General features: G+C 36.5%; 1 protein-coding gene across 11 annotated transcripts in view; it reads left to right on the top strand.

The window, feature by feature from the left end:
* Positions 1–14,879, top strand: part of OtopLa (proton channel otopetrin-like a) — a 65,930-nt gene that overhangs the window by 43,542 nt on the left and 7,509 nt on the right. For 8 of the 11 annotated variants that reach the window (XM_074106947.1, XM_074106952.1, XM_074106957.1 and 5 more), the window contains exons 2-7: positions 1,346–1,567; positions 3,847–4,004; positions 13,186–13,370; positions 13,491–13,726; positions 13,988–14,071; positions 14,673–14,787. In XM_074106947.1, coding sequence (XP_073963048.1) covers positions 1,373–1,567; positions 3,847–4,004; positions 13,186–13,370; positions 13,491–13,726; positions 13,988–14,071; positions 14,673–14,787 — 973 coding nt within the window. In that variant the 5' untranslated portion in view covers positions 1,346–1,372. Of the gene's footprint in view, positions 1–1,345; positions 1,568–3,846; positions 4,005–12,114; positions 12,471–13,185; positions 13,371–13,490; positions 13,727–13,987; positions 14,072–14,672; positions 14,788–14,879 lie in introns of those variants that run through there. The other 3 variants (XM_074106974.1, XM_074106967.1, XM_074106959.1) reach the window with 2 other exon arrangements.

Genomic DNA, 14,879 nt, shown 5'->3' with positions numbered 1-14,879 from the left:
CTGTACTAACTGGCCTATGCCCTCTGGTTTTGCATGCATAAACCAGCAATTGAACTAAAATTCCGGGATTTCGAAAAAAACCTTAGTGAATACAATTACATAGTGAATTTTACAAAGGTTGCACAAACAAAAACACCCGTGTCAAATTTCGTGTCTCGTTTCCAACCGGTTGAAAGTTTGGGATGTAATTTTTATCCCGAATTCGTGGAAATATCGCAACAAAATCTATGTACAAAATTTCATTCAAATCACAAGTAACAAACACACACGGCCGCACTCACAAATCACATTTATAATTTGCAATACATTATTATTATTATTTATTATTATTATTCATTATGTTTTTGTATTTTTTTATTGTTTTGATTTTATCGTAATTGTAATTTAATTTTTTGTAGTTTTTAATGAACTTTGCAGCTTTTATAAGATATTTTATAAGTTCCTAGTATTTGTAATTTTCTATTTGACATTTAAATTTATTATTGATATTTGCATTATAAATCTAGCCCTCTCATTCTGAGGGGAGGCCTGTGCCCTGCAGTGGGACGAATACAGGCTGGGATGATGAAGATTATAAATACTTGTAACTATTATTTAAATGCACTTTTGTGAGTATCTATTGCCTTATTTATTACCAAGAACATTGTTCAGTCACACATTATTTATTTTATTTTATTGATGCAATACCTTAATAACACCGTTGCTTATTGGAAACGTGAATTTAATACCAATTCGAGCAAGGGCTAAAAGCCTAGCACCGTACACATAGGAATGCTTGACTGTAAATTAAAGCAGTCGATGTCATAAACTGAACGGATTGTGACGCCATTGTCATACGAATGTTTTTTTATGTAGCAAACGAATTGTGGTTACTGACACCTTTCTAGTTTTTGTAGCTACAATTAAAAACTAGTGCTTTTCTTTGGCCCACACTTCAAGTGTACACTTTAAGATTATTGCAGGGATCTAAGCCCGCGTCTCTTGGTAAAGCGTGCCACACTGCGTCGTGTTAAAAGTTCGAACCTAAAATCTTGAAAAACTAATACTTATTTATGTGCAAGTGACTTAACTCGATAAAACACAAGAACGAGTGGCGCGTCTTCTGCGCGTAAAAAATACGCTAAGTCTTGTGCTTTTAGTCGCGTGAATTTTAATTTCTGTTATCTTTATTTCTGTGATTCATTTCCTTGCCTTTTTCATCTTTAATATCTTATTTACCTAGTTTAAGTTACTGAATACATACTCAACCCCACATAATTTCAATAAGCCCCCGGTTGTCCTTAAAGTGACCTTTACCTCTGCTTCATCAATTGTTTTCTACAACTTGTCCCCTTTTGTTCCAAAGGTGCGCGTACGCGAGTTCTACATCGCGATGCAGCGTTGTCCCTACATCCACGAGATGAAGGAGCGGCTGCTGAGCGCGCCGGTGGACGGGGAGGCGCGAATGGACAGCCCCCGCGACCCCCGGGACGTTCGCGACCCCCACGACCCCAGGAACCCCTGCGAGCCGCCCCGAGAGCGAGCGCTCGAGCTCGTCCAAGATTCACAAGTTGGGACCATAGTAAAAGTGAGTAACCTTATCGCCTTGCTGAGAAATATCTTGTTAAAAAATAATAATTAGAAAATCTTTCATATACTTAAACTAGTAGGTACATTCCTGTTGTTTCAGGTGTAAAAAGACTTACAGAACCAAACCTAAATAAGGTATTTTCGTGAAATCCTCATCGTCATTATCACGAAATAATTTATTCGTATCGCAGTAAATGAGGTGTAAAATCTAGCCCGTTTTATTAAAAAATATATACACGCTGATTCTGGACATTTGATCGGAATCAACCCTACACAAGTTATATTTTTGTTTTTTAACTAACGTTATACTGGAATGTTACCAACTGACATCTCACACGGTGGTAAAACTAAAAACAAAATAACATTAATTTTATTTATTACTGCTACCTACGTAACGATAGCCGAAACTGAGTTGGTTATAATTGGTTCTGATCATGACTTACCAATGGTTCTTATTAATGAACTGAAACAATTACTTTGCTCACCCGCGACCTTATGATAGCTACGTTTATGCAAGAAATGTGTGGTCATACAGTTTTTCCACCTCCACACTGTAAGAACACGCACAAATCACACAAACCCATCTATAAAATTCTTCATAAGAAGTTTCTTATTAAGTAGCTTGAGTCTCTGAATAAGGCTGGTTTTCTGATAAGAAATCCAAAGACATCTGAAGATCGTAAGGAAAAATATGCTAGCTCACCATTCCGTCCTTGAGTCACGTTTTCCGAACAAAAAAGGGCTATTGTGAAAGAAGTCTTCCAAAATTATTAAAAGCAACATAACCGTGATAAGCATAGACATGAAAACTGGGGAGACTGCTGAAATGCAGGAAAACAAAAACGTGATCGTAGAGATATATATCCTGAGGAGGAGGATCCTCCCTCTTCAATGTGAATTTTTAACCCTTAGTTCCAAACTATTTATACTAAACTGGCAGCTTTTTTCATCTGCGGCCAATCCGCTTTGCACTCAAACAGGCGTCGACACTGAAGTATTTAAGTACCTACTCTAAAGTTTCAAAGCTCCCGTGCTCCCGCTATTACCGCTTCTTTAGGTGCTTTTCCACCGACAGGGCGAGACGAAGCGGGGCGAGACGATAACTGAAAGTATGGCAAAATTTCAATTCTCTTCTAGCGCATATTTAGTGAAAACAATATGGATTGGCACTTATGGATAAGCGATACAAGAATTATGAGTTGACTCAGTATTGCAAAACAGCGTCCTATTTCTCATACGATGGTTTTGGGTACGCGATTTCATTCTCTTTTTCTTTTATTTAGATCAGATTGAATAACTTTAACTAAGGCGGCATCGCGATAACTCCTATTAATTGGTAGGGTTTTAAAAGCCACACATTAGATACTCCAGACCTTACATTTAAATTTTTGTCATTGCCGTTTTGTAGAATACTAGTGTTATTGACGAACAACAAAAGGTACAACATGAATGGCTCACCACGTGTGCCCCATTTAAACATGTATTGTAATTTAAGTAAGATTTTTAGTCCCCCTCCTAATCCTAATAAGTGTTTGATGGCAGCCGTTTGAACCATTAGCAATTTCCATAAGTGTCCCTTTTAAGCGGGCCTGCCAGAAATTATTTCATTCATTTAATGATGGTGGACAAAAGATTGATAAATTTGTTGGAGTGCCAACGTAGAAATATGAACGTTGTTAGGACAGCGAAACTTATTTTTATAAAGTCAGATTAAAATTACAAATCACTACCTAATATTCTATGGATTTCATAGCAGCTGAAAGGAAAATGTCAAAGCAAAAAGACAGTCAGCATCCAAAGTAAATTATTCTAGTTCCTTGTCAGCTTGAATATTTCGAGACAATAAAACTATCGCAGTATTTATTGATAGCTTTTGGCGACAAAGTAGTACGAGTACGTAAAAAAAAATACATATTTTTTTTTATGTTGAAGTTGTCATCACAGTGCAATAAAACAGTAGATTTGAAAATACATCCGATTTGTCAGAATTTTATTCGATTTGATTAGAACACTTATCCGTTTGAAAAAAAATCCGATTAAATAATTTAATTTCCGTAGGAAGTAGGAAGTCAATTTTTAGGTTGACACATATATATTTCTTTATAATCTAATTTTAAAGGCAAAACAGACAGTTAATAGAAAAGTATAAAGACTAAACACAAAAGATTGAATACTGCAGGACATAACATAGTTTTTGCAGACAATGTCGCAGTTAACAGTAATATTTTATTAAAACCAGAAGCCATTACACGAACTATAGAGTCCAGTTTGTTTCAGCTGAATTCCGACGGCTACGGGTCGCACACGTCGCCTGCGCGCGCGCCGCTCGTGACGGACGAGTGCGATGCGGACGAGACTGACGCGCTGTCGCCGACTGACGTCGTGCTGCGGTATCGCGCCTGCTGCCAACCTGAGACCGCGCCCAAAAATGCCAAGTAAATAAGAATAAATCATCCATCATCATATTAGCTGGAAGACGTCCACTATAGGACCGAGAGAATAGGCTGTTACTGACTAATGAGCTACGTCTTCAGCCTCATCTGCACTTACCATCGGATGAGGTGGAGGTCAACTGTGGTCAGTTTAAATAAATGAAAATAAACTATCCTACTGTTTAGTTACTTATGCTTGGCGACCCGAAGTGGATCTTGGTTTCGTATTGCACTCGAATTTACGTATTTTTATTAAGAACCACACTACGAACTGTTTCAATATTATACAGCACAATATTAGACGTCTCTTACCGACTTTTTTCTAACTTTACATTAAACTGAAATTTGAAGCGAAAATGAATATAAAATGAAAATTTGTTTTACTTGAAATTTAATTACCTTTACCACCTATAAATTAGAAACAAACACGTACTAAGTCGAAGGCTTTAGTGGCCTTGTTCAAATAAGTGTGAAGCCACAAAATTTATTTATTTTGCATTTAGACCGATATAATTAGGCATTAAAAATCATTTGTGAGAAATTAGTTTGTGTACTGTAAAGTATCGAATCTACCAACAGTTATATCTTCTGGTCATACCTATTGTTATATCAGTGTGATCAGTGCTATGTTAGCTGGCAAATAAGTACAGTACCTATCAGATACCTATCTCTTCAATAAGAGAAGAGGGTAAAAAATCCTTATTTGCCTTGGGGATTTTTCATCAAGACAAATGAATCTTCACAGGTTAGTTCATGAATCAGCACAAAAGTAGATATTAATCTTTTATAAATATTCTACTGAATCCAAGAATAATGTTAGCTACAGCGAGTCGGCTTTGCACCAAGGGCCCAACACCAATGCATAAGAAATGATTCTTAACGTCCATCATTGAATTATTAATGCGCCAACCCGCAATAAATCCCATTATCCAAAACGTTAAACAATAATGAAATATTTCTTACGTAAACACTGATCCTTTTCAGAGCCAATCAGAATCTATCAACAAAACCAAAACATATAATAAACGACTGCTTAATTCGATATTTATAAAGGACAGAAAGGATCCTTGACAAAAAGCTACGGACAGTTTAAAAATAAATAAAGGGGGAGGAAGCTTTAATCAAAGCACTTTCCTGTCGCATGGATGGACAATCGATTAAATGGTTACGCATACATACGTGACCAAACGGCCACGTGTGATGGAAGCTGACCATCGTATACTGGATTTACAAGCGATGTAATAAAGTCGGCAGTAAATGAGAACCAGGTAACATACTGCAGCGTAGTGAAAGGCGTTCATCCGTTGAGGGATGCGGACAGTGCTTTAATGAAGGATGATTATGATGCAGCCGGCGTGATATCTAGCATTTCCTATCCTATTACCTATCTCACTAAACAACACAGATGATAAACTGGTACTCCTCCTACGAGGCATTCGATATTTTGCCAATTTTTTTTATATTATTCATCAGAAATTCTAGCGAATTAGGAGTCGGGAAATACGATTTATCAAAATTTTCTATAGTTTCAAAAATATTTCGAAAAAACTAAGTACAAAATTTTCATGAATGATAGTAATCTTGTTTTTCTACATAGAAAATTGGGCAAAAAAAAATATTCAATCGCTGAGTTTACTTTTTTTGATGCTTTTTATGCGCCACATACGAGTTTGTTGAGCGAATTGTATAGGCGAAGCTAGATTTGGAATATTTTTAGATTTTTTTTTACTTTTGCATACGGTTTTGACTTCAAAAAAGTCCAAATGATTGTTATTTTAGAACCAAACATTTTTTAAAGTGAAATATTGGAATTTGCTACGTTTTTTCGAATATATCTAAATCCAAATATCCCAACGATACCTAGCGCCATCCACGAAGACGCGTGATTTTGTCAAAATTAGACATTAATGAGAACACGAATATAATAAGAACCCACGGAACGCGTCATCGTGAATGACTCTACCTATACATTAAAAAAAGTTGTCAATTATTTTCAAAATCAGTGTTTGAAATTTGAAATAACTCAGACAACATCATAGAGCAGTTAATTGCTTATTTTTCAGACCGCTTACTTTTATAGTTGCGGTCCAGACAGATTCGCAATTAGGTTCCAAACAAAGGGGATCATAAATCGAACAGCTGGCTGCGTAGGACATCCATTTACGGCCTTGCCCAGACGACTATAACGTTATGTAAGTGTGCATTGTGTGCACCAAGGCCGATCAGTTATGTCATTCACCAGTTTAACTCTCAATTGAAATTGATACCACGCGTCAAACGTCTTAATTGAATAGGGGAGACTAGGGTGCGATGAAAAAAAACAAAAGGTTTTAATATAATAATACATCATACAAATTAAAATATGAAAAATTCCAAAGATACAAATAAACCTACTAAGTGTGTAAGTAATATATGTATGTACTAACCTGCTTCTGTTGTACAAAGACAGCAAACATGATGGCAGAATAGGGTTCCGCTTGTCACTCAAAGGGCCCACATAGGCGAATATGCTCCGTTTGTGTATTTTACCGCTCATAGTACAATAATATAGGAAATAATATAGACCTTTAATTAGTTTTACGTTTACACTGCTTTAAAGAAAAAAGGCTTTTAAAAAATATCCCTAAATAATAGGTAACAAAGCTTCTGATTGTATTTAACTGGTCTTTACATACAAACGTGATCGCATTATAATATAGGTAGGATTAATACGAATGAGACTTGATTTATATTATACCCGCGGCTCTGACTGCAAAAATTCGCTGATTCGGACATTACTTACTAAATTGTGTAGGATAAAAAAGTAACCTACGCTCTGCTAATATTTCAAACTATCTCCATACCAAATTTTATCATAATATTTGTTCTCTTATTTATAAATACAATCACCTCTTTTCTGTGACAAATTTATAATATAATAATTGTTATGGAAATAAATTTTATCACGATCAGTAGTAGTACTAACATAACGAACATACATACTCACTTTTTCGTTTTTAATAATTACAATTAGGATATTCACTTACTTAAGTATTTTGTCTTTTTGCGGTTGAGGCGCACGCGTTTTAACTAAACCTTTTTCAACGGAAGGTTGTTGGCGTCAGTTTGTGTTTTGTTTGAATTTATCCTTGTGGTTTCAGAAGGTCAAGTTTTTATAGTCATTAAAAATAACTTAAACAAATCCGCAACAGCTCTTCAATCCATGGTTATTGTTACTCGCTGTGAAAATTTGTATTTACGATTCATTGCTCTCTTGTTGTTAATTGTGCCAAACATTGGAGTCACGCCACTAAAATACGTCATCATCATCTCACATAAGCCATAGGATGTCCACTGTTGGATATAGGCCTCCCTCATACGTATTATCATTTATCTCTGCAGACTCAGCAGACTGCTTAAATAGCTGTTCACGCAGAAACAAAATCGTCCAGATAATTAATATATTTTATTTTAACAAAGCGGCACATTTGTTATTTTATATCAAAATCTATACGCGTTTGTTTTTGATATTTTTTTTGCTTCAGTCACAGTAGTTTCTAGAAATGATTAACTGATGTTTTTTAGGGTTCCGGAGCCAAAATGGCAAATTCAAATTCAAATTCAAATTCAAATTCAGTAAATAGGCCGCAATGGGCCCTTTTACACGTCATTTTTTTTAAACTACCAGCGCTTTCGGAAAGACCATCATTGCAAGAAGAATGCGCCGCAAGAAACTTGGCAGAAAGTATTTTTTCATAATAATATAATTACAAATAATCATAATTACAATAAAGAAAAAAAATACAAAAAAAATAATAATAAAAATACAGGGATGTATGGGGTCCCTTAGTTACAATACTAAACACTAACTATATCTACGTACGGCAAAAACGGAACCCTTATAGTTTAGCCATGTCTGTCTGTGTGTCTGTCTGTCTGTCCGTCCGCGGCTTTGCTCAGGGACTATCAATGCTAGAAAGCTGTAATTTTGCACGGATATATAAGTAAACTATGCCGACAAAATTTTACAATTAAAAATTCAAAAAAAAATTTTTAATGGTACCTCCCATAGACGTAAAGTGGGGTATTTTTTTTTTGTCATCCAATATCGTTGGATAGGTCTTTTAAAACCATTAGAAGGTTGCGAAAACGATTTTTTTGATTCAGTGATTTGTTTGCAAAATATTCAACTTTAAAGTGCAAATTTTCTTTAAAATCGAGCCCCCCCTCTAAATCTAAACCGGTGAGTGGCAAGATGGTAGTAAGTATATCAAACTTTCAAGGAAAACTATAAAGGCTAAGTTTGCTTGAGAATTATTAGTAGTTTATGAGTAAATAGCAGCCTAAGGTATAAAATATACCTAAACTTGGAAGATTCCGTATAAAATACGAAATCCTTAGAAAATATTACTTAATTGTTTCGTAATGGCTACGGAACCCTATTTTGGGCGTGTCCGACACGCTCTTGGCCGGTTTTTTCATTAGTCATTACGTTAAAGGTACCTGTTGGAATAGTTTAGTGCTCTAAAACAAGTAGGCAGAGAATTTGATTGTTAGTTTGGTGTTTGGATATATTTTACATTGTTCTTGCCCTAATACATCATCTTGATCCTTTATTTACGCTAATAAATCGAAGGATATGTTACTTCCTTGTCCCTATTACTTACCTCAGAACTAAGTTAAGAGATGACGACAGTCGTTAAACAGGATCTTGCGTAATGACCTGTTTAGAATGCATGTGTTGATTCTAGCGTGCCTAGGTCTCGTCGCGGTGTACTAATTACTTGGTTTGTGTCTCAATACCTAAACCTATTGTAACTATTGTAAGTAATGATGATGCATGCTTAGTTGCAAATTCGTTTAGCATAAATAGGAATACCTACTTCATGGAATGGTCCCATCATTACTTACGAGTTTTATGAGGACTTTGTAAGCACTTATAATAATATGATTATGTTTCGAAATATCTTCTTGTCCTAGTCCTACAGCGTATGTATTATGCTTCTAAGAAATTCAAACTGAAATCTTGAACTGTGAACTGTTACTATGCAACTTTTACTGTAAGTTCATGGGAAGTGTATGTCGAGCTACTGGCTGCTAAATGGGCAAGCACATATCTACCAATATTAACAATTACGACCGGATGGCCAAGTGGTTGGAGAACCTGACTACGAAGCTTGAGGTTCCGGGTTCGATTCCCGGCCGGGGCAGATAATTTGTGTGACTAACACGAATGTTTGTTCTCGGGTCTTGGATGTTTAATAATCTATTTAAGTATGTCTTTATCTATATAAGTATGTTTATCCGTTGCCTAGTATCCATAGTATAAGCTTTGCTTAGTTTGGGACAAGGTCAATTGGTGTCAAATGTTCCATGATATTAAAAAAAAATGAATTGACTTATAGGTAGGTACTTAATGTTTCTAGTAAAACTTATTTGACTGTTATCATTCACGTAATCGATGCCACAATAGGCACCTTTATGATACCACTACTTTTTGTGCCGCAGGAGAATTAGGTCGAATTAGAATTTGTGATTCGATGGTATGTGGTACACGGAGATCAATGGTTCCCTAATCTTTAAAATTCACCACAAGCACCTTATTCTAAAAAAATCAACACAGGACTGCTTCTATGATAAGTGTAGTATTTTTATTAAGGTGACACATCGCTAAACAATTAATCGAAAACAGAGCGTTTGTACCCCGCAACCCGCTCACACCCCTCTACTTTTTACGCGGCTTGCGTGTCACACAGTCGACCGTATGTTACACTGACAGCGCCTAGACAGCGCGCTAAAACAGACAGAGACGTCTTAGAGTTGCCCTTACAACTTTTTTTAACTTTTTTTGCAAATAGCAGTAGGTAGGTAATGCAATCACGAGTATTTTTAACTGACTTCAAAAAAAGGAGGAGGTTAGGCTATACAAGCGTAAAATACGTGTCAAAACCAATCCCTAAATTTAACGGCATAAAAATAGACCACGTTAATTCTATAGCCCTGACCTATATATCACATTTTTGCTCTCCGGGGATAACACAGAACAGCTTTATTCATTACGGTCAATGTCGGTGACTAAGCGACTTTCATACCAGCCTAATTAAGAATAATGAATGATTCCCTAATGATGCTGTAAATGTGTCTGAGACTGAGATGTTTGCAGCAACTGAATCTTGGTTAGGCATTAATATAAAAAATCTGCCCTTTTAAAGCAATCTCTGGTATCTGAAAAAAAAAACACGGGTTATTTATGTCATCGTGTAGCTTATGACATTCTGTATTAGTTGACATAAACACTGTAAAGAATTTTGTTTAGATAACGCCCATAGCCTCAACAGGGCAGAATTGGAACTAATCTGTTAACAGTTGAAATATTTTTTTTTTGTGAATTATAAATATTGTAAACTTATTTTATTTGATTGAATTTTAATATAAAAACTAACGACCCAATGCAGCCTTGAAAAACTTCTCGCCTTTTTTTAATTTATTATTTTAATCTATCTGTTAATAAATAACGCATTAAAAATCTTTGCGTCCATACATACCTACATATGCAGAAGGACAGAAGGCGGAATGTGATTTTATTTTACACAAGTATACACACACATAATTATGTAAAGAAGAAATATTATCTACCTAGACTTTGCTATCTCAACGGTAAGTGCGACAGATTAGGAAATTTTGGCCAACTTAGGCCACTTTGGGGGAAAAATTATGATTGTTGTTTTTTTATTCCGATAAAACAAGATAATCCTAAAACGGCAACAATCAGCCGAATAGTTAATAAAAATCCCTGTTTAATTTCAACGGCATTATAGGTCAACTTTTGTGACCTCAGGTTCAACGAAGTTGGCATACAACTGCTTGTACTCGTAGGGATCGTTGACCTCCGAACAGTTGTAAATCGGTCACTATTCAATCGGGCCCGCGCATGCGTATTACTTTTATCACCCATCGGTACTTAACTTTTACCTTTACGAGTCTAAATACCCTAAGTGCATAGAGTTGGGTAGAAGGGTGCAATTGCATAGTGCGTAGTATTTTGATAGGGGCGTTTTAGGAGGGAGGGGGAAGCCGGGTCAGTGGGTCGCTCGCGCAGCCTCCCAAAGCTCCCGGACAGCGTCTCTATCGACCGCCTGTCGCCAGATTAGGGTTGTCGACTGTGCTTTTATTTTGGAGAACGATTTCATGTTTATTGAGATGGAAAGATTCTTATGCTGCTACTTACCTATTGAATGAGTATGTGTAACTCTTTATTGTAGGTACATAAAACACCTGAAATAAGAAGATTATATCGAGAAACTAATGTGATTTTGTTATGAATGATTAACCTCCTCATTTCTGACCTAAGCAAATGTCAATTTTCTTGATCGAATTTCTCTTTATATCTGTCGACGGCCGATCGTAAAATTCGCCAGATCACGAAATTTCTAGGCATATCGTGAATGGCGCCATTTCATGAATTGGCTAAGTGATATCCACCACATCGTTCAAAACGCACCGTTTAACGATTTGCCTAGTGATGTTTAGGCAGATCATGAAATTCCTAGGCATATCATGAAACACCGTCATATCGGTTATGGCACTTCGTCGGCCGCTGCCACGGCACGCTCGCTTCACTCGCTCGACTCGTACGTTGTGGTCACAATTCATACTAACCATACTCCTCGTTTCGCTCGTCATACCGAATTTTTTCTCTTTCTCGGCTCGATGTGCCCAGTATATAGCTAGGAATATCAACGAATGCGTTGCTCTACTAATCGATCTACCGTATTGTTTCTCAGGCAGATCGTGATATGCCTGGCCAACTTTTAGGCATATCATGAAATGGCGCCATTACACGATATGCCTAGGAATTTTGTGATCTGGCGGATTTTACGGACATATCGATGACATTATGATACTCGCAGATATAATTCTTAAAAAAAATAGGAAATATTGACTAAGATTAAGGTATGTTTTAGTTGGTATCTTACGAGAATACTTAATGAAATCGTTGACGCCTCAAGTAAGTTATAAAAACTCGGACAATAACGCATTAGTTGTATAAAACATGCATTTCTCCCCCACATTACATTACGACCCTCTCGCCATTCCGAGTGCAATTTGAGAGGGGCCATTTTGGAGGGTCGGTGGCACCCCTAGTACGTCGCGCAGCATCCGAATCTGCGCAACTCTACTCATAGCTTGGCGAAGCACCGCACCTTAGCTTCCGGAGCTTTGATAAGCCAGTCCCTGCCCTTGTATCCTTAACCCTGGTCCTGGAATGGGTTTTTAAAGTGGAGTGTCAGTGATGGGGAAAGATAAGCATCAGCCGATGGAGGCGGAGGTGAAGGTGGCTACGGTGGAGTTGGACTCCGTGGACAACATGGCGACATTGCCGGTGGGGCAGCATCGGCAACAAGGGAGCGACATCGCCATCGCTGAGAAGCACAATACAGCGAACAAGGAAATGGAGCTTAAGTGCGTGCAGCCGAAGCCGTCGAAAAAGTAGGTGATGGGTTGGGGTTTTTCGTAGTAAATTTGAAATATTTAATTTTGTATTTTTTTTTTCAAAGGAAAAAATTAAGTTGAAAAAGGTGTATTTCTTTTGTAACGTTAAGTGAAAAAAAAAGTGAATTAAACAAGTATGTACTTACTTGCACTGCCCTGATTTAGTGTTAATTTTATGAAATGTACGTGCTCACAGTGCTTATTTTAGAAAAATAAATAAAAGTCATGAGATATTATCAACAAATTGTTATTCACATTTTTCGTGTTTTAAAGTTAATCTGGATTAAATTGGGTGGCAATCTTGTTTGTTATTGCAATAAAGGATTTTCAATATCTAAACGGAATAAAGTGTGATTTTGGTGTCATATTTGATCATAATTTACGATCAAATGTAACGAAGTGCATGAATGTAAACTAGAAATAAAAAAGGTATTATTTTTAGTCTTACCTACATTAATTTATTTTATTTCCACCAAAACTGTTGCTTCTTTTTGCAAGTAAGTAATAATTTTGAGGTGCTAGAAATAAGTTCTCTTTGTCCAATATAATCAAAACTTAGTCTCTAAAAATATTTCATACCAAGAAAACCACTTCTTCTTACACGAGCTCATCATTTTTCAATGAACAATGCAATCGGACATTGTTCGAGTAAATGAGTTTCTAGGAACACACATGTGCGCCATTTCATAAGAGTTCTTTGTTTCTGTTACAGAACCTCCCTGTTCATCATCTCGAGTTTCATCTACGCGAAGCTTTTGGTAGTGGTATGCATCGCTTATGTCATCAGTGATGTCATCACGCACAACTTGCCCCTCTACTACTATGAAGGCTTCTTCACCTACCTCTATGGCATGAGCATACTGTTTTTGTTATACGTATTCTGCTTTTTACTCCAAGGTTAGTAAAAAAATATCATGAAAATAATTATATTACACAAAAACACTGCAAAGTGTAAGTTTAGATAATGATACATAATGTTTGTGATAAAATAATGAACTTTTTTAATTCTGTTATTAGAAAGCGCCTGCTGTAGCGGTAGTCCCCCAAAACCTAAGCCCCCTCCAAAGGAAAAGAAACCGAAAAAGGAAAAGGAAAAGAAAACCAAAGATAAAGATGCAAAAGAAGGCAAAGACGGCAAAGATGGCAAAGACGGCAAGAAAGATGGCAAAAAGGACGGAAAATCCAAGGACAAGGAAAAAGATGCTGCAAAAGAGAAACCCGCCAAAGAAGCTAAGAAGCAAAGCCAATTCCAGGTGAGTGAACCTTATAAGTTATCCAACAGCACATCCATTTTGTTAGTAATAATTTGTCACACACTGTTATCGCTTCATGTGTCTTGTTTTTATTAACACAGTAAATGTTCGTCTTTAATTCAGTTGTCACCATTCATTTGATTTTTGGCAATTTTTTTAACCACAACATTACTTTGACCGCTTCGTCGGGGAGGTAAAGGCATGACCCTTTTATGTTTACGCCGGCTACTTTTTTTTGTTTTTTCCATATCATTTGGGCAGGAGGTGTATCCCCGTAAGATGCGCGATAAAGTTCGTCAACAACAATTACAGATCCAAATGGCGCAATTGTATGCGTCTGAACAGGTGAGGATCATTCGCATCCCGCTTGACACTGTATCATATCATTGCGGAGTGCTTTGGATGTGCTGTCGTAGACATTGGTTGGCAGTAGTGCTTCTGTGTTTTTGTGTAAAAATATAATGGCCTTATTGATAAAATCTCGGATGATGACTTATAATATTTTCTCTTGACTATCATTTCTCAGCGGGTAAGAACATTCATAGCGCAGCTTGGATGGTTTTTCCAATGACGAAAAAATCCAGGCACGTCAAGTTGACTTAATCATTCAGAGTTGAAAAAAAAAACTCTCAATAAGACTGTTATTCGCTGTATGGTTTTTGCTTTGTTGAACAACGCCTGATTGAGCTGATTGATGACTACTTCCCAATCCGTGATCAAAGTATTTAGAAGCGTTACACGAATGTTAAGAAGATTAACAGTACGCACGAACACGGGTTGAATATACTAATACAAACTTATGTTGATATATCACGAAATGTACAGCGTTCACTCTTCTAAATATATTAATTGATTGTGATACTTTGTGCTCGATTTCAAGGACAAAGGTAATATTTGATACATGCACTTTTTATTCTTTATTTATCAACTTTTTTTCTTTTGACAGCAACAAGACATTGTGGAGATGGAAGCTGGTCCCGTGGCTAGACCACTACGTAGGCGTAAAACTTCGCAGAATGATCACAGCCATGGCAGCTTCTTCTTACGCATTGGAGCTATCGGTAAGAATATTACACTGTATAAAAATAGTACAAATCAATGTTATGTGGAAATTAAACGAAGAACTCTAATAAATAATAACTTTTTATTATAG

This window comes from Choristoneura fumiferana, chromosome 2 (genome assembly GCF_025370935.1).
Source record: "Choristoneura fumiferana chromosome 2, NRCan_CFum_1, whole genome shotgun sequence".
NCBI lineage: Eukaryota > Metazoa > Arthropoda > Insecta > Lepidoptera > Tortricidae > Choristoneura > Choristoneura fumiferana.
This window is presented reverse-complemented; position numbering and strand designations above follow the sequence as displayed.